At 68.6% G+C, this 18,009-nt stretch overlaps 1 protein-coding gene across 4 annotated transcripts in view; it reads left to right on the top strand.

Annotated features, from left to right (window-relative positions):
- Positions 1 to 18,009, top strand: part of LOC309973897 (plectin) — a 56,867-nt gene that overhangs the window by 26,360 nt on the left and 12,498 nt on the right. For 3 of the 4 annotated variants that reach the window (XM_082858360.1, XM_082858361.1, XM_082858362.1), the window contains 24 exons: positions 8,261 to 8,322; positions 8,748 to 8,837; positions 9,622 to 9,699; positions 9,781 to 9,873; positions 10,949 to 11,115; positions 11,731 to 11,846; positions 11,924 to 12,030; positions 12,106 to 12,225; positions 12,304 to 12,399; positions 12,613 to 12,740; positions 13,006 to 13,099; positions 13,577 to 13,731; positions 13,818 to 14,088; positions 14,164 to 14,241; positions 14,345 to 14,506; positions 14,661 to 14,765; positions 14,886 to 14,981; positions 15,233 to 15,358; positions 16,454 to 16,606; positions 16,692 to 16,846; positions 16,930 to 17,056; positions 17,143 to 17,326; positions 17,412 to 17,569; positions 17,707 to 17,885. In XM_082858360.1, the coding sequence (XP_082714486.1) occupies positions 8,261 to 8,322; positions 8,748 to 8,837; positions 9,622 to 9,699; positions 9,781 to 9,873; positions 10,949 to 11,115; positions 11,731 to 11,846; positions 11,924 to 12,030; positions 12,106 to 12,225; positions 12,304 to 12,399; positions 12,613 to 12,740; positions 13,006 to 13,099; positions 13,577 to 13,731; positions 13,818 to 14,088; positions 14,164 to 14,241; positions 14,345 to 14,506; positions 14,661 to 14,765; positions 14,886 to 14,981; positions 15,233 to 15,358; positions 16,454 to 16,606; positions 16,692 to 16,846; positions 16,930 to 17,056; positions 17,143 to 17,326; positions 17,412 to 17,569; positions 17,707 to 17,885 (3,100 nt within the window). Of the gene's footprint in view, positions 1 to 3,031; positions 3,195 to 8,260; positions 8,323 to 8,747; positions 8,838 to 9,621; positions 9,700 to 9,780; positions 9,874 to 10,948; positions 11,116 to 11,730; positions 11,847 to 11,923; positions 12,031 to 12,105; positions 12,226 to 12,303; positions 12,400 to 12,612; positions 12,741 to 13,005; positions 13,100 to 13,576; positions 13,732 to 13,817; positions 14,089 to 14,163; positions 14,242 to 14,344; positions 14,507 to 14,660; positions 14,766 to 14,885; positions 14,982 to 15,232; positions 15,359 to 16,453; positions 16,607 to 16,691; positions 16,847 to 16,929; positions 17,057 to 17,142; positions 17,327 to 17,411; positions 17,570 to 17,706; positions 17,886 to 18,009 lie in introns of those variants that run through there. The other variant, XM_082858363.1, reaches the window with a different exon arrangement.

Below are 18,009 nucleotides of genomic sequence, written 5' to 3'. Positions count from 1 at the left end.
GCAGACGCAGGTGGCCTTCGGGGTCTTGCTTCTCCTGACCCCACTGTGCACCTGGCTCTCCCACACGGCTTGTCCCCCACGCAGGGGACACAGAGTCAGCGCACAGAGCTGCCGTGCTCCTTTTCACGGCGCGTGGCGCCCCAGCCCGCCTTCCGTGAGTCTGGGCTGTCTTCAGAGAAATCTGCAGAACTCTGGCAGGTTTTCTAAGCAGGGCGCGCGGGGCACGATTAGATTCGTCTTCTACTGGGTTCTGCGGTGGCTGGGCAGGCCAGTGCCCGGGGAGGGGAGGAGCGCAGAGGCTGGGACTCAGTGAAGAGATGTCACCTTTGTCAGGGCTGGAGGCCGTGGTGGCTGCACCTGAGCTGGTCGTGGGGGATATGGCAGGGAGGGGTCCAGGAGGGGCCGGGGAGGCGCAGGCTGGTGGGGCCTGTGCAGCAAGGGGGAGGCTGCGGGGTGGGCCGGGGTGGGCCGGGCAGGCACCGGAGGGAGACCGGTCCTCTGGCCCCGCCTGAGGGCTCAGGGGCTGCAGGCAGGCTGGTCCGACCTGTTGATCCGCTGAGCTTCGGCTCTGCTGGGCTTGCTGACTAAGGGGTGGCCGTGAGGAGGAGCCACGGCTCCCAGGTCTCCAGCGAGCCTGCCCTCCGCCTCCCATCCTTTCCCTCCTTCCTGCCTTCCCTTCCTTTCCTCTCTACTGGTCGGCAGCCATGGACAGGTTCAGCATGGAGGAGCTGATTCAGCTGGGCCAAGGTAGGGCAGGGCTGGGCGGGGGCTGCAGGCCTTTGGGAGGGAGGGATCCAGGCCTCTCCCCTCCAGCCTGTGGCCGGGCCCTGGAGGGGCAGGACTCGGGACTCGGGACTCGGGACTCGGGATGGGCACGGCTCCCTCTCAGAGGTGCCCGGGCGTGTGTGGTGTGGGATGGAGGCTCTGGGAGCTGCAGGCTGTGCCCCAGGTCCCTGGCGGGGGGCGGGGGGTGCTGCCCGCCACCCTCGAGCGAGGGACACCCTTGCCTCTGGGAGTGGTTCTCCCCCGGCTGTTGACTCCTCTGAGGAGCCCAGTCCCAGCCTCCAGAGCTGGCTGCTGCAGGCCAGTTTCCTTCAGAAGTGAGTTTCTGAGGCACGGGGTTGATGGGCAGGAGGCTTGGGTGGCCTGGCCCTCCACCCCTTCACCCCTCCGGTCCTCTTATCGTTGCCCCTGGCCTCCCCATGTGGACCAGGGGGCCTCTATCCCGGCGGCCAGAGGCCAAGTGTGGTTTGCCATGCTTTGCTACAGGCTGACCACGCACTCCAGGCAGACCGCCGGGGCTGACATCACAGCCTTGTGTGACCGAGGGTGAGCCCCTCATCCTTTCTGTGCCTTGGTTTCCTCATCTGTACGATGTAGTAATACACGGGGCTTACTCTGTAGCTTTCTCTGAGGATTGGAATAGAATGGTGCTGGACACAGGAGAAGCGTTACAAAATGGGGTACCAACCCCAGTGCTCTGTCTGCTCGGGCCTGAGGGGTCCAGGCTGCTGGGAGGAGAGGGGAAGGACCGTGACCCCCACGTCCTGTTTCCTGAGCGCACTGAGGCCTGGGTCAGTCCAGGATGTGATGTGGGCCGGTACCTCGGCCCCAAGCGTTCTGCAGACCCGCCGCTGATGGGGTCTGGGTGGGGTCAGCGTAGACACTGGGACTGTCCTGCGGTGGGGAGGCACGGCCCGAGCTGGGGGGCGGGTGCTCACGTGGCCCAGCCTGATTTGACCTGAGATGTCACCTTGGGGAGGCCGTCCCGTCCCTCTGGGCCAGGTGTTGCGTCCTGTGATTTGTGCAGGGGGGTGGGGGGAGCCCTCGCCTGTGTGGCCTTGCCAAGTGCTCCCCCACTGCTGTCCCTGCCCCACGAGGCCGGCAGGGCGGGGCTGTGCCCCATTCAAGGGGGACGTGAGCCCCCGAGGCCCACATGCCGCTGCTCGGCCTGTTCCAGGAGGCTTCTTATTATTAGAATCACCCGTGGGAGCCTGGGGGGAGCGTCGGGTGGTGGGGTGGTGCCGCCCAGTCAGCCTGGGCTCCAGCGAGGCTCTGGGCCCAGGTGCCCTCGCTCTGCACGTCATGTTCTAAGTCTGGACACATGACGGGCCTCGCTGGGCCTCCTTGGATATTTATATCCCCCGGGCCCCCTGCCCACCCCTCCCCTCCCCCACGGACACAGGCACTGCTGCTGTCAGCGGCACCACCGCCACTGCCGGGCTCACTGTTCCCTCCGAGGGGCCTGTGACCCTCCCCACACCCCGCACCCATTCCCAGTCGGACCCGTGGGCTCCCGCCACTGTCCCCAATGAAGATTGTGCCGGGTAGGTGGGGCAGCCTTCGAAAGCCCGGCTGGGGCCGCGGGTGGGAGGCTCTGTCCTTACCTCTGTGCACGGTCTGCTCTCCAGGCCGGCACCTGGGCCCCTCCCCCGCACCCTGTCTGTTGTCCTGTGGCGGGTAGGGGCGTGCGTCGGGGCTCTGGCCGCTTGTCTTTGAGGGTGGTTAGGTCAGCTGCCAGCCTGGGAGGCCAGCGAGGGCTGGGGTGCTGGCAGCTGTCACTAGAGGGTACCCTTGGAGGCAGAGTGGGGTGCTCGGGCACCACGGTCGCCCTCCTGGTGGGGGTGGGGGCAGGACTGTGCTGAGGCCGCCCAGGGCCCAGGCTGTGGGGGGGCTGCCGCTCGGCCTGGCTTCCCCGTAGGCCCCTCCTCCTGGCGGGTGTGGCCGAGGGTGGGCAGGGGTTAAGGCTCCCGCTAACCTTGAGCGTGACAGCGTGATAGCTGCGCTGGGACAGCTGAGCCGGCGCCGCCGTGGGAGGGTGGGGAGCGCGGAGCAGCCGGGAGGGGGGGAGAGGGGGGCTGGCGGGAGCACAGTTGGTGCGGCAGCAGCGGCAGCGGCAGCGGCAGCGGCGCCAGGGCCGGTCTCTGGGCGCCTGGCGGACGGTGGTAGGGCGGTCCTGCAGGGGGCGGTCCCTGGTCCCGGGCACCCCCCGCCGTCCTCTCCGCTCGGGGAAGGGAGGGGGCTGCCCGGCCTCGAGCAGCCCTTCCGAAGGGCGATTCCGCCTGCTCTGCTCTCCAGAGCCATGGAGCCGTCGGGCAGTCTGTTCCCTTCCCTGGTGGTCGTGGGCCACGTTGTCACCCTGGCCGCTGTGTGGCACTGGCACAGGGGGCGCCGGCGGGCGCAGGATGAGCAAGGTAAGCCCGCTGGTGGCTACTGCCCGGGCTGCTGTCACCAGCCGCCACCCCGTCGTCAGGAGGCTGAGGGCGGGGCGGGCAAGGGGCCGCCTCCCTCCCGCCCCTGCGTTTCCCTAAGCCCTCCCCTTCCGTCCCGGGGGAAGCAGCTCTGGCACGTGCTCAGAAGCGGTGTTGCCCCCGCCTCCTACCCTGCTTCTCTGGGCAGGGCCGGGGCTCTGTGGCTTCATCAGCCTGGAGCCCCCTGCTGGGAGGGGGGGCTCCGGACATGTGGGGAGTGGGTGGCAGGGGCAGTGCAGGAGCATCCAGTCCGGAAGGGAGGTCCCTCCCTAGCAGTCAGGGACAGGATGAGCACAGGTGACTGTGCACAGAAACCAGCTGGCAGGCACAGGCCGGGTGTCCTGGGGCAGGTCTTGGGAGAGCTCCTGCCCAGGACTGAGGTGGGGATGGGCGTGGGCGGAGCCTCCCCGCCCCTGCGCAGAGGTGAGGCAGGGCCAGGGCCTAGGAACGCCTGGGACCGGCAGCCTGGCTGTGCTCTGCCCGCCCCCTGCTCCAGGTCACCCGCTCTGGACTGTAGCCCTTGGCAGCAGCGGCGTGCAGCCCAGGAGGGTGGGGCCTCCACTCAAGCGAATGAGCTGGGGGGCGGGGGCATGGGGACTGGGGTTCTGGCCAGAGGGACTGCCCCACTGGGGACCTGCCGGTCCGCACTGGGCATAGCCTGGAGTGTGGAGGCTTGCCCTCAGTGGGGGTGGCCAGAGCTGGCCCCTGACAGGGATGCTGGGCCCGCTGGGCCCTAGGTCTGAGTCCGGATGGGCCTTCTAGGCGTGGCTTTGGGGGCTGGAGAGCAGCTGGTGACTCAGCTGCAGGGACGGTCAATAAAAACCGCTCGGGCCAGGACTTCTTTGCTGCGGGTTGGCCCTCCCTCCCTCAGCCTGCTGCTGTGCCCTGTCCCCACGTGGGGAAGGGGCTCCCCTTCGGCCGCTGTCCTAGCCTGCTCCCCATCCTTGCTGCCCTTGGTGCCCCTCCTGCTCTGTTCCCGGCTGTCTCAGCCCCTGCTCCCCGCACTGCCCCCAGCCTCTCCCTCGAATCCTGCAGGGAGCGTCGTCCACGGGAGCGGTTATCTTAGGGAGTTCCCAGGCCTCTTTGTCTTCGAGGGCAGCCTCCCCCTGCCCCCAGTCCTCCAGGCCTAGCCGGGTCCTCTCCCTCCACGTAGGGGCGCGGCTTCCAGGCTCACATTGGGCGGGGCGCCCGCCGGGGGCAGGTTCTCGGCGTCTGGCCCGCCGCCGCGGCTGGGGAGGGTGTGGAGAAAAGAGCTGGCGGCCCCGGCCTCACGGGTGGGCTGGGAAGCAGACGCTGCACTGTCCTGTGTGCTGTCCCCAGGGCGCCCAAGCTCATGGCTGCGCCCGGCACACGGGGGGCGGGAGTCGCTCTTGCCACGCAGAAGGAGGTTGTGCTGGAACGGCCGTGGTGGCTGGATGGGGGCTGCGAGCAGGCCCGCAGGGGCTACCTCTACGGGCAGCTGTGCTGCGTAGGTGGGTGCATGCGGCTGGAGGGTGGTGGTGCAGGGGGGTCACCTGCCTCTGTCTCCTTGTCATCTCCGCCGGGTGCTGCCCAGCCCAAGTGCAGCCCCACCCGCAGGCTCGGTTCCGGAAACACCTGGGGAGGAAGGCGGAGTGAGGTCCCCTCTGCCCCTTTGTTCCCTCTGGAGAAGGGGGAGGGGGAGGTGGGCGGGGCGGCTTGGGCCTGGGCCTCGGCTTCTGGGCACCAGGCAGTTGGCAGTCGGCCGCGTGAGGGGAGAGGGAGGAGCTGGGGGCGGGGCTGCAGGCCCTCGGCCTCCCGCCTCTCCTGGGCCGAGGTACCCTTCTCCGTCTGCAAGCTTCCTGTCCCAGGAGCGGCTCCACTAATCGTGGCGGGCTTCCAGCCTTAGTTTCCATATCTGTAGGAGGGGGCATCGATACTCTTCAGAGGGCAGGGGCAGCTCTAGGGGATGCTGGGCTGGTGGACAGGACAGGGGTCAGGCAGATGTGCAGGCGCACCAGTGCTCGGGAATGTCCTGGGGAGGGCCGGCTGAGATGTGCTGCAGCCTGGCCTGTGGGGAGTCAGGCGGGGCAGGGCCGGCCTGGGAGGGGTTGTCTCTGGGTTTGAGGGCCCGAATAGGATGGACAGGGGAGGGAGCATCTACAGCTAGGAGCGAGGGGCTAGTAGGCAGGGCTGGAGGGAGGGGCTGTGGAGGGGGGAGAGGACGAGCTCTGAGACCCTGGGGGGAGCTCAGAGGCAAGAGGGCGTCCAGAGGGGCCGGGCGCTGGAGCCAGGCTTGGGAGGAGGAGGTGGAACCCCATCCCAGACGGTGAGACAGCATCCTTGGAGGCCCCTCGGTGGCAGAGAGAAATCTGGAGAAGGAGCTGGGGCTGGGGCCTGGGCTGGGGGCTCACCAAGTCCAGTGGGTCCTGCTTGTCCTGGATTCCCTGCTCCAGCTCCTGGCTCATTCCCAGGGGCCTCGTGTGTGTGTGCCCCTCCCCAGAATGACACCCCTACCCCTGCAGGCAGAGACCTCACCTCCCTGTTACAGCTGGACTAGCCCCGAGCCTGCATACAGCAGGCGCTCAGTACAGGCTTTTTGAACTTCTGCTGGGATGAGCGGCTGCGTTTCTGCAGGATCCAAACCCGGGGAGGGGCAGTGGGTGTTAGACCTTCTCGGTGACCCTGTCCTGGGAGTGCTGGCCAGCGTGGGGTCAGATTTGGGATTCTGGAGCGCCTCTGGAGGGTGAAGAGCTGATGTCCGTGGGGCCTCTCCAGGCCCTGCACAGAGGCTGCGGGGTGTGTAGAGCAGATGCAAAGTCTGGGCTTGGGGCCTGAGGGGCCTCTCCGAGGTCGGGAGGGATGTGGCATTCGGCAGAGCCCCTAGGGCCGGGGGTGGGGTGTAAGCAGCTCCACCTGGCTGGGGCACCCCCTACCCCGTGGGGTTTGGGCGCCCTCCTGTGGCTACAGAAGGGCAAGCGGGGATGGGGTGGGGTGAGGTTTCAGAGGCCAGAGGCCGGAGGTACTGTGGGCATGGGGGGGCAGCGCTGACAGCTGGATCACATCACATCTGACTGGAAAATTCTGTGATGGGGTGGTGCATTCTTTCCTGCGGTGGTCGGGCAGCCTGGGCAGTCCCCACGCTTCCAGGGGAAGCTGTGTGCGAGACCAGAGGGAGCAGGCCAGGCGGCACCCCGGTGCCCTTTGTCCTCCCACCTTCACAGCCCAAATAGCTGTTATCTGTGCGCCCCACCCGTCCTGCCCCCACTGCCCCCAGGTGCGGCTTCCTTTCCTGTGAGTCACCGTGCGGGGGAGGGGGGCCTCCCCATCCCTGACTCACTGGCTGCTGCCCCCCCCCGCCCCCCCCCCGCCCCGTGCTCCCCTCTGGCCCCAGACCTCCCCTCCCGACCGTGGGGCAGAGTTCCTGCGGCTCAGGGCTGGGCAGTCCTGCTGGGTGAGTCAGCGCTCGGCTATGTGCCCCCTCCCGCCCTGCTGTGTGCTCTGCCTTCGTATGGGGCACTGCTCCAGGACGTGCCTGGTGGGCAGCTCGGGGAGGGCCCGCCTGGCACTGGACCATAGTGGCCCTGAAGCCAGGGGCACAGTGGAGCCTGGCTCCCACCCCACAGAGGGCATGTAGGTCTATGAGAAGGGATGATTTAGGGGGGCTGCAAGGAAAGGATGGGCGCTTGCCCCCCCAAGCCAGGTGTCACTCAGCTTGGGGGTCCCTCCTTAGAGCCCCTCCAGCAGGTAGTGTGGGCAGGCACAGGGGTAGCCCTGGGCTCGGCAGCCCTGAGCTGGTGCTTGCCCAAGAGGTGTGACCCGTGGGCTCCCTGGGCCCAGCGGCACTCAGGTACCCTCCCTGTGGGGGGACCCTCCTTCGGAGTGGCCATGAGGAAGGCGTGTGGTTCCCTGTGATTCCGGCGAGGTGCCAGGTCCCCTTGTACCCCCGGGTCCCGCCAGGGGCTGCAGCGGGCTGGGTGGGTGAGGAAACCCCTGGGTTTCCTGTTTCTGTCGGGCTGTGGGTGTGGCCATGGGGGAGGGGTCATCTTCCTCCTTCCCGCAGGGACACTCCCTCTCTGGGGGTTGTGCAGGGTGGGGTGGGGCTCCAGGGGCGGGGACAGCAGTTGGGGAGTACTGCGGGCCGGGCGTGGCCCCACTGACTGGGCTCTGAGCTGAGCTGAGCTGAGCCACTGAGCGAGCACCTTCGCCGCTGTGTGCCGCACTCCAGAGCACAGCACCTGGGGACTGAGGGACCGAGCACCGAAAGGGTGGGCGCGGCATCATGTCTCAGAACTGGCTCCAAGTGCCCGAGCCCAAGGGCCTGGGTCACAAGAGAACCAGCTCGGAGGACAACCTCTACCTGGCTGTGCTCAGGGCTTCAGAGGGCAAGAAAGGTAGCGGGCACTCCTCGCTCGGCAGGGCAGGCGTGGGGCAGGAAGGGCCCAGTTCCTGCTGTGGGAAACGTGGCACTGGGTGGGGTGGGGCCCAGACTCTGAGGGTCTGAATTTGGGGGACAGACTGAGGCAGGTGGCTGGCGCCACGGGGAGCGTGCTGTGTCCTGGCCCAGGTGCAGAGCTGCCGGGGTCGGGGGGCCAGCCACCCGTGCCCAGCACAGAGAGGCCGGCAGTGGCCTGTGGGCCTCGGGTGTCGGGCAGTGTGTGGGGGGACAGCTCTCTGTGTGCCGGGAAAGGCCCACTGCCCCGTGGGGAGGGGAGCTTCACCCTCGCCGCATCCCTGCCCAGCCCAGGGCCCTGGGGGGCAGCCTGTTGGGGGGGAGGGGCAGGCCGGGACCTGTGTGCCGTGGCTCCAGACCCTCCCAGCTTCAGGGGGAGACAGTGAGGAGACCCAGCGGTGGGCACCGTGTGCCTGGCCCCTCCCGACCTGTCCAGGGCTCAGGAGGGCGTCGTCAGGCAGGGGCAGGGAGGCTGGGTTGCCTTGTGAGGCTGAGGCCCCCTTCAGGCGCCAGCCACTGTTATCTGCGTGGTGGTCACCTCCTGGGGGCTCGCAGGGCTCCTCCCAGGCCCCAGGTAACCTGGCCCTGTCTCTCCCAGATGAGCGGGACCGTGTGCAGAAGAAAACCTTCACCAAGTGGGTCAACAAGCACCTCATCAAGGTTGGTGGCATGCGCACACGTGGGTGTGTGCAGAAGCGCCCGCGTTGCGTGCGCGTGTCGCAGGGGCTGAGGAGACTGCGGGTGGGGGTGAAGGAGCGTGCCCCTGGCCCTCCAGCCCGAACAAGGGCCCGCACGCCTCCTGCCACCCAGCCGCTCGGGGCCATCCCTCTCTGCCCTGGGAACTCACCTCCCACCTCTGAAACCTGTCCTTTTCTGTCTGCTTCCTCCCCTCGCTCGCTCCTGCCTCCTGTCTCTGTCCCCCTCCTCCTCCTCTCCGTCTCTCCTGGTCTCTCTGTGTAGCACTGGAGGGCACAGGTAGGTGCCTCCTCGGGGGTGGGTGTCTTCTGTGGGCCCCTGCCTCATGCCCTCTGGGCCTGTTGGTGGTTCTGGGGACCTGCGGCCAGCCCAGTCCTCTGTCCCTGCAGGCACAGAGGCACATCAGTGACCTGTATGAAGACCTCCGTGATGGCCACAACCTCATCTCCCTCCTGGAGGTGCTCTCAGGGGACAGCCTGGTACGTGCGCCCAACCGCCCGCCCCCTCCGAGGCCCCGCCTGCGTTCCCTCCTGGGGTCTTTCCCCGTGCCCTCTCCGTGTCTAGCCTGGCCTCACCCCCCACTGCGCCTCCTGGTCCGGAGTGTCGGGCCTGGCCCGGGAGCGGCCCGCGGCGCACAGCCCTGCTGCCCTCCGTGCTGGAGCCTTGACACCGTAACCTCACGCTCTGCTCTGCTTTGGTTTCTCTGCTGCTTGGACTCTGAACTTTGATCTCTGCCCTTTACCCTTTGCCCTGCTCTGGCCGGGCAGCCAAGAGAGCGGGACGTAATCAGGAGCTCGCGCCTGGTGAGTGGTTGTGCCCGCTGGCCACGGCGGCACGTGGGCTCCCTGAGACCAGGAGCCCAGCTCACCCAGGGCCGATGGCACTTGGGCTGGCAAACGGCCCTGCATCCAGCTGCCTGCCATCGTGCCTGCCGCACTGCCTGGGCCGGGGCTGCCACCACCCGGCAGGAGGACCCCTCCCCCAAAGCCACCACCCTCCCCCCTGGCTTCCTGGCTATTGTCTCCTCCCCTCCCCCTCCTTCCTTCCCGAAGCCTGGTCCCTGCTGGGCCTGGCCCCTGGGCCAGCGGCCCCCCCTTCCCAGCTGGGGCGGGTGGACCCGGGTCAGGGAAGGGCTGCTGCCCCGCTGGGGAAGACCCTCACTGTAGATGCCTTGGGGGTTCTGAGGGCGGGCAGACGCCGCAGCCATAGGACGGGCTGTGACCGGGCTCTGGGGCCGCTGACCGGCCCTGCTTCCCCTCCCAGCCGCGGGAGAAGGGCAGGATGCGCTTCCACAAGCTGCAGAACGTGCAGATCGCCCTGGACTACCTCCGGCACCGCCAGGTAATGCCGCCCACCTGGCCGCGGGCCCCAGCCCCCTTCTCCGCCCGCTCGCGGGCACGACTGAGGGCAGCTTGCCCGCAGGTGAAGCTGGTGAACATCAGGAACGATGACATTGCCGATGGCAACCCCAAGCTGACCCTCGGCCTGATCTGGACCATCATCCTGCACTTCCAGGTAGCATGGCCGCCCGCTGACTCTCTGCCGCCCCCGGAGTCTCCGGCGGGGCTGGCCTGGCACCCGGCTAGGCGTGCGGCCTGGGAGCTGGGGCCCTCAGCATCCTGGCACTTGGAGCCTTCCCGCCAGCCCGTGCCGCTGCCCTGTGCTAGCTCCGTGGCCTCAAGGCCCAGGCCTCTCTCCAAGGCCTGCCTATCCCGTGCCCTCTGGCCCTGACTGGGCAGGGCCCGCAGAGCCTCCCTGCAGAGGAATGCATTCTCTACTCTTGGTGTGGCCTCCTGCCCCAGGGAAGGTTCTAGAGAAGCACCCCACTGCACGGGCTGACTCACCCACTGCCTGCCCGGCCCGCACAGGAAGCCGCAAATCTGAGAGCTGGGCAGGCAGAGCCTGGCTGGCACAGCAGCTGAGTCACACAGGCGGGCAGGCCGACAGACAGATAACTAGGGCCAGGCAGGCGGGGGAGCAGACAGGCTGGCAGACCCAGGCCTGAAGGATTGGACGAGTGCAGGGCCCGGGCATTGCAGTGGCCGCGCATGCTCAGTCCCCGGGACATAGCCCTGGCCTGCAGCCAGGGAGGCCCTGCCCCGCCCCCTGCCCCTCGTGACAGCCTTTTCTTGGCCTGGGACTTCTGGGTGAGCTCCATGCGCCCACCATCCACCAACTCTGATCCATGCCTGCCTTGCGGGGTGCGGGGTGTACCCCAGGAGGAGGGAACCCAGGGCACCCACCATGTGGCGATGGCAGGGGCCTTGCGGGGTGCGGGGTGTGCCCCAGGAGGAGGGAGCCCAGGGCACCCACCATGTGGCGACGGCAGGGGCCTTGCGGGGTGCGGGATGTGCCCCAGGAGGAGGGAGCCCAGGGCACCCACCCTGTGGCGACGGCAGGGGCTGGGGGCCTGCCATTCTGTGGCAGCTGCTGCCTAGAGTGGCCTCGGCTTGTGACACTGAGGTGTGGCGGGTCCCTGCGGCCCCAGCCTGCCTCAGCTGGCCTGGCAGCTCCCGTGCACCCTGACCGGGCGCCGGGCAGGTCGGTGGCCGTGGCTGAGCTCCCGTCTCCTGCCCGCTGTGTGGGGCAGATCTCGGACATCCAGGTGAGCGGGCAGTCGGAGGACATGACAGCCAAGGAGAAGCTGCTGCTGTGGTCCCAGCGCATGATAGAGGGCTTCCAGGGCCTGCGCTGTGACAACTTCACCTCCAGCTGGCGAGATGGCCGCCTCTTCAACGCCATTATCCATCGGCACAAGTACGCGGCCCGGGGCAGGGAGGGCACTGTGGGTCGGGGGCATCCCTGCAGCCCCTCAGCTGGGCAACTTCAAACGAGTGGGGGCGAGGAGGCGTCTGCCGCCCACGGGGACCTGCCGCCCACAGGGACAGGCACCAGCGCCAGCCCGCCTCCCTGGGAGGGTGCAGGCGAGTAGGCCCAGCCTTACGCACGCCCTTCCCGCCTCCTCCTGGGACCTTCCTGAGGCCGTGCCGGCTTCGAGGCCAGAGGACAGCAGCCTGCTGGTTTTCAGAGCCATGAGCGCTGGCCCCACGTGGACACCCCAGAAGGGGCCTGTGTGGGGTCGGCCCTGCGGGGGGCCCAGGCTGACCGGCACCCCACCCTGTGCCTGTGCCCACTGTAGGCCCCTTGAGCTCCTGGGGCCAGGGCCCAATGTGTGCAGCACCTGCAGGTGGGCTGCCTGGGTGGGTGGGACTGGACGCTAGTGGGGTGGGGGTGTTTTTCAGGATGAGCGTGTGCTGGGGGTTCTGTGTCTCTGGGGGCCTGAGGAGGGCATGTCTGTGCGCTGACCTGCCCGGTGGGCCTCGCTGCCCCTGTGTTCCCGCCTGCCTGCCCCACCCGCCCCTTTGCCCACAGGCCTACGCTCATCGACATGAACAAGGTGTATCGTCAGACCAACCTGGAGAACCTGGACCAGGCCTTCTCCGTGGCAGAGCGGGACCTGGGGGTGACAAGGCTCCTGGACCCTGAGGGTACGTGCCGCGGCCCCCGCCTCACTCTCTCCTCCCCTGCCGCTCGCTGAGGCCCCTCTGACCCTCCTCCCCCGCAGATGTGGACGTCCCTCAGCCCGACGAGAAGTCCATCATCACCTACGTCTCATCCTTGTACGATGCCATGCCCCGGGTGCCCGACGTGCAGGACGGGGTGAAGGCTAATGTGAGTGCCGGCCAGCAGGCCCGGGGCGGGCGGGGGATAGGCGGGCCCCTGACGGCCCGTCGTCCCCCTCCCCAGGAGCTGCAGCTGCGCTGGCAGGAGTACCGCGAGCTGGTGCTGCTGGTGCTGCAGTGGATCCGGGCACACACGGCTGGCTTCGAGGAGCGCCGCTTCCCCTCCAGCTTTGAAGAGATCGAGGTGGGTTTCTCTGCTTAGCCGGGGTCCTGTGCCCGCTGTGGGGCCCCAGGTTTGGCTGCTGACACCTCTTGTCCCCAGATCCTGTGGTGCCAGTTCTTGAAGTTTAAGGAGACGGAGCTTCCAGCCAAGGAGGCGGACAAGAACCGGTGCAAGGGCATCTACCAGTCCTTGGAGGTGAGGGGGGTCCTGGAGGGAGGGGAGCGGGGGGCATTCTGGAGGTGAGTGAAGCTGCCCGGGAGCCCGGGGCCTGTGGGGTCCCCTCCAGCAGGCTTGGCCCGGCCTTACCACAGAGCTGGGACCAGGGCTGTTTCAGGTCGGGTGGGCCGGGGGCCCGGGTGACCCCCAAGCCTCTGCTGGCCCAGGCCTGAGCCAGGCCCCTACCCACAGGCGGCGGTGCAAGCGGGCCAGCTCAAGGTGCCCCCCGGCCACCACCCGCTGGACGTGGAGAAGGCGTGGGGCACGCTGCACGTGGCCATCCTGGAGCGGGAGAAGCAGCTCCGCAGCGAGTTTGAGAGGTGGGCGGGCGCTGGGGTGGGCGGGGCAGCTGGGCGGCGGGGTGGTGGGGGGGGGCCCCCGCGGTGGCAGGGAAGCCACCCCGAGGGTGAGTCACTGCCTGGGGAGGAAATGCCCCCTCCCCGAGGCTGGGACACCCACACTGAGCTGTGGGCCGCAGGCAGGCTGGCGGGCAGGCCGGGAGCAGGAGGGGAGCTGCGCTCTGCGGCGGGGAGCCTGGTGGCCAACGCCACTTACTGGGGGTCCCGTGGCTGCTCTGGGCCGCAGACTAGAGCGTCTTCAGCGTGTCGTGAGCAAACTACAGATGGAGGCCGGGTTGTGTGAAGAGCAGCTGAACCAGGCCGACGCCCTGCTGCAGTCGGTGAGGGGCGGGCACGAGGGTGGGCCTGGGCGGGGAGGCTTGGGGGAGGGAGGCGGGCCCTGAGCGCTCCTCCCTCTGGGTGTGGAGCAGACTCTGACCGCTAGCTTCGGGCAGAGTTGGCTCCTGGGCACCAGGCCCGCCCTGAGCTGCTGCCCAGACCCGTGGGGCCCAGAGAGGCAGGACTGTGTGGGCCTGGACAGGGGCTCTCCTGGGGAGAACTTTCCAGGGGTGGGAGCTGGAGAACAAGACCACGAACCGTCTGGCTTCTGGGCCCTAGTGGAGGCCTTTGGACCCGGTCCTGGGTCCCCCAGAGAGGTGGGGGCTGCGGGTTTCGCCAGAAACATCAGAAGAATGTGCCGTGGTGGACGGGGAGAAAAGGGAAAGGATGGGCGTGGGCCTGGAGGCAGTGGGGGAGCCCCATGCAGGCAGGCGGGCGGCGGGGTGGCCAGGCTGTGAGTCAGGACGACCACCTTGCAGGATGTCCGGCTGCTGGCCTCAGGCAAGGCCCCGCAGCGGGCGGGCGAGCTGGAGCGGGACCTGGACAAGGCGGATAGCATGATCCGGACGCTGTTCAACGACGTGCAGACTCTCAAGGATGGGCGGCACCCGCAGGGCGAGCAGATGTACCGCAGGTGGGCCAGGTCCCCCTCCCACCCCCAGGGCCTGGGGAGGGCACCCCGCTTCCGCTGACCCCTCCTGACCCCTGCCCCGCCCACAGGGTGTACCGCCTGCATGAGCGTCTGGTGGCCGTCCGCACCGAGTACAACCTGCGTCTGCGGAGCACGCCGAGGCACCCCGAGCTCGAGGACTCCACTCTGCGCTACCTGCAGGACCTGCTGGCCTGGGTGGAGGAGAACCAGCGCCGGCTGGACAGCGCTGAGTGGGGCGTGGACCTGCCCAGCGTGGAGGCGCAGCTGGGCAGCCACCGAGGCCTGCACCAGTCGGTCGAGGAGTTCCGGACCAAGATCGAGCGGGCGCGCACTGACGAGGTGAGTGGGGGCTGGGCGGTGGGCGCGGGCCAGGTCCTGGCCGCAGCAGGCCTCACCCCTCCTCACCTCCCACAGGGCCAGCTCTCCCCGGCCACCCGGGGCGCCTACCGAGACTGCCTGGGTCGGCTGGACCTGCAGTACACCAGGCTGCTCGTGAGTGGCGGCCGGCTGGGAGCCGCAGTGGGGGGGTGGGAGGGGGCGGGGGGGGTGGGAGGGGGGCGCGGGGCTGACACACTCCCCGCCTGCCTGCTCACAGAGCTCCTCCAAGGCCCGCCTCCGGTCCCTGGAGAGCCTGCATGGCTTTGTGGCCGCCGCCACCAAGGAGCTGATGTGGCTGAGTGACAGGGAGGAGGAGGAGGTGGGCTTCGACTGGAGCGACCGCAACACCAACATGGCCGCCAAGAAGGAGGGCTACTCGGTGAGGCAGGTGGCCAGCCTCCGGGCCCTCCCCTCCCACGACTGCCCTCCCCAGTGTGGGTCCGGCTCCAGACCCCGGGTGGTGCTTGGCGGGAGACGGGTGGACCCCGACGCGGCCCTGGCACCGCCCCTGAGAGCCCTTGCCTCCATGTCAGGCCCTGATGCACGAACTAGAGCTGAAGGAAAAGAAAATCAAAGAGATCCAGGGCACCGGCGACCGCCTGCTTCGGGAAGACCACCCTGCCCGGCCCACAGCGGAGGTGGGGTGGGGATGCGGGGACCCCCCCCGGGCCCCCCTGGTGTGGTGGGGCAGGGCTGGGGGGATCCCCCCGGGCCTCTGTGCGGGGCAGGGCCCGACGGGGCCACGTGCTGTGCTGCAGTCCTTCCAGGCGGCCCTGCAGACCCAGTGGAGCTGGATGCTACAGCTGTGCTGTTGTATCGAGGCGCACCTAAAGGACAACACCGCCTACTTCCAGGTGAGAACTGGGCTCCCCAACCCCCGGCTCCGCTGCAGTGACCTCGAGGAGCCCCTCGGCCACCGCTGCGGATCTGGGGCCCCTCCCCATGTCCGTGCGGACGTGGATAATCGACCCCGCGCACTGTCCCACGGACCTCGCGTCAGAATCCTCCCCGGTTGTTGGGCCCAGCCCCTCCGGCCCGTGCTGGGGCAGCTTTGGCCGGGGGCTCTTGGCTGTTGGCCTAGCGTTGCCCATTTCTGCCGCCGCAGTTCTTCTCGGACATGCGGGAGGCTGAGGAGCAGCTGCGGAAACTGCAGGAGACGCTGCGCAGGAAGTACACCTGTGACCGTTCTATCACCGTCACTCGGCTCGAGGACCTGCTGCAGGACGCCCAGGTGAGACGACCACCCGGGCCCCCGCCGAGCCCAGGGCCGTGCAGCCCGGCAAGAGACAGATGCTGAGGCCCGGCCTCTTGGCCTGTGGGGCTGGAGGGGCACAGGCAGCGGCAGGCATTGAGGTGGCAGGGTCCAGGGCCAGGGGGGCACAGGGAGAGGCTGGCCCGGTGTCTGGGCTGCATCGATGCTCTGGGAAGGTCCCTCTGGAGGCGGAGAGTGGTGACTAGAGGTGCCAGCAGGGGTCAGGAGGCACGATAGGGGCTGGAGGTCAGCACAGTGGGGCGGGGGTATGGGTGAACCGAGAGCTTAGCAGCAGGGTCCTGGCCTGGGGGCAGGTGGCTGGCCAGAGCTGGTACGAGCCTCCCCCACCCACACAGCCCCTGAAGGGAGTAGAGGCCTGAGTCAGCTGCTCTGTTGCCAGCCACATCACCACGGGCAGGTCCATCAGCATCTCGGGCCTGACAGTCTGGGGCAGGCGCAGTCGGGAGGGCTGAGGAGGACACAGAGGCAGCTGAGTGTGCTGCTCAGGTGCCCTGGGGCAGGGAGTGATGGAGGAGAGAGGAAGCTGGCAGGCCCTGCCGCCTGGAGCTCCTGTGGTCAGGAGTGGGGGTCAGCGAAGCCTGGGGTCCAGGAGGCCCCCTCAGTGGCAGCATCGGCCCAGGAGGGGGCGGGAGAGGTGCAGGCAGCTTCCGCGTGGACCCTGACCTGCAGCCTTGGACGGTCCTCCATCCCTCAGAGTGGCTGGATGGGAGGAGGTGGGTGATCTTCCACAGCAGGACAGGGGAGGGCAGAGGGGAGAGGACGCTGTGGGGCCCTCCCCTGAAGGACGCCACATGTGACGGGGGCTGGGGAAGCCCTTCGGTCCTAACTGGGAAGGAAGGAGTGTCGGTGGGACCGGGCGCCTGTCCTGGCTGAGTGCCGAGCCCCACAGCATTCTGGGGGCAGTTGGAAGGACGCGGGATCTCAGGGCGTAGCGGGGGTCCAGGGGTGCTCCTGCATTTCCCGGGGTGGGCACGTTGGGTCCTCACAGACCCCCGTCTGGGTGCTCGGTGTCTGACGCCGGGTGATGGTCTCTGAGCTGCCCCTCCTCTGCAGGACGAGAAGGAACAGCTAAACGAGTACAGGGGGCACCTCTCGGGCCTGGCCAAGCGGGCCAAGGCCATCGTGCAGCTAAAGCCCCGCAACCCAGCGCACCCCGTGCGGGGCCGCGTGCCGCTGCTGGCCGTGTGCGACTACAAGCAGGTGGAGGTGAGGGCTTGGCCAGGCAGGGTGGGCCGGGCAGGGTGGGCCTGGGTGTGGGTGGGGCCACGCTGCGATGCTCTGACTGCTTCAGGTGACCGTGCACAAGGGTGACGAGTGCCAGATGGTAGGCCCTGCGCAGCCATTCTACTGGAAGGTGCTCAGCAGCTCCGGCAGCGAGGCCACCGTGCCCTCCGTGTGCTTTCTTGTGCCCCCGCCCAACCAGGAGGCCCAGGAGGCCGTCGCCAGGTGCGTGGTCCTGGGTATGCAGCTGGAGAGGGTGGTGTCGGGCGGGTCCCCGGACACCCCTGACTGTGCCCCTGACCTGGCAGGCTGGAGGCCCAGCACCAGGCCTTGGTTGCGTTGTGGCACCAGCTGCACACGGAAATGAAGAGCCTTCTGGCGTGGCAGAGCCTCAGCCGCGACATGCAGCTCATCCGCTCCTGGTCCCTGGTCACGGTACGACCGCCCCGCTGGGCACTGTGGGTGGTGCCGGGTGGCAGGGGTCTTCCTGCGGCCGTGCTCAGCCCTCGTGCCGTCTGCAGTTCCGCACCCTGAAACCAGAGGAGCAGCGCCAGGCCCTGCGAAGCCTGGAGCTGCACTACCAGGCCTTCCTGCGGGACAGCCAGGACGCTGGTGGCTTCGGGCCTGAGGACCGGCTGCAGGCTGAGCGCGAGTACGGCTCCTGCAGCCGCCACTACCAGCAGCTGCTGCAGAGCCTGGAGCAGGGTAGGCGGGTGCCGCCGGGGTCGGGGGTGGGGGGTGGCGGCGGAGGGCGTGGCTGGGGCAGCCTGTGAGCTGGACGTGTCCGCAGGCGAGCAGGAGTCGTCCCTCTGTCAGCGCTGCATCTCAGAGCTCAAGGACATCCGGCTGCAGCTGGAGGCCTGCGAAACGCGCACCGTGCACCGCCTGCGGCTGCCGCTGGACAAGGAGCCCGCGCGGGAGTGCGCTCAGCGCATCACCGAGCAGCAGGCAGGCCCCGTCCACCCCCCCACCCCACCCCCACCCCGTGCTGCACCCCACCCCCTGCTGCACCCCACCCCGGCCTTGCACGCGTGCCGTGTGCTGGGCGTGCGGGCTCAGCTCGCCTCCTGCTCCGTCTCTCGTAGAAAGCACAGGCTGAGGTGGAGGGGCTGGGCAAGGGGGTTGCCCGGCTCTCTGCCGAGGCCGAGAAGGTTCTGGCCCTGCCCGAGCCGTCACCCGCTGCCCCCACTCTGCGTTCAGAGCTGGAGCTGACCCTGGGCAAGTTGGAGCAGGTCCGCAGCCTGTCCGCCATTTACCTGGAGAAGTGAGTGCACCTGACGGCGGCCGGGGGGCTGTGACCGAAGGGGCGTCTTGGGGAGTGTATGGACTGGCAGGGCAACGGTGCCAACGAGGTGGGGTCCGCTGCGGGGTCTGGCCACGGGATGGCC

Source organism: Leucopleurus acutus (genome assembly GCF_964270905.1).
Source record: "Leucopleurus acutus genome assembly, chromosome: 17".
Lineage (NCBI taxonomy): Eukaryota > Metazoa > Chordata > Mammalia > Artiodactyla > Delphinidae > Leucopleurus > Leucopleurus acutus.
This window is presented reverse-complemented; position numbering and strand designations above follow the sequence as displayed.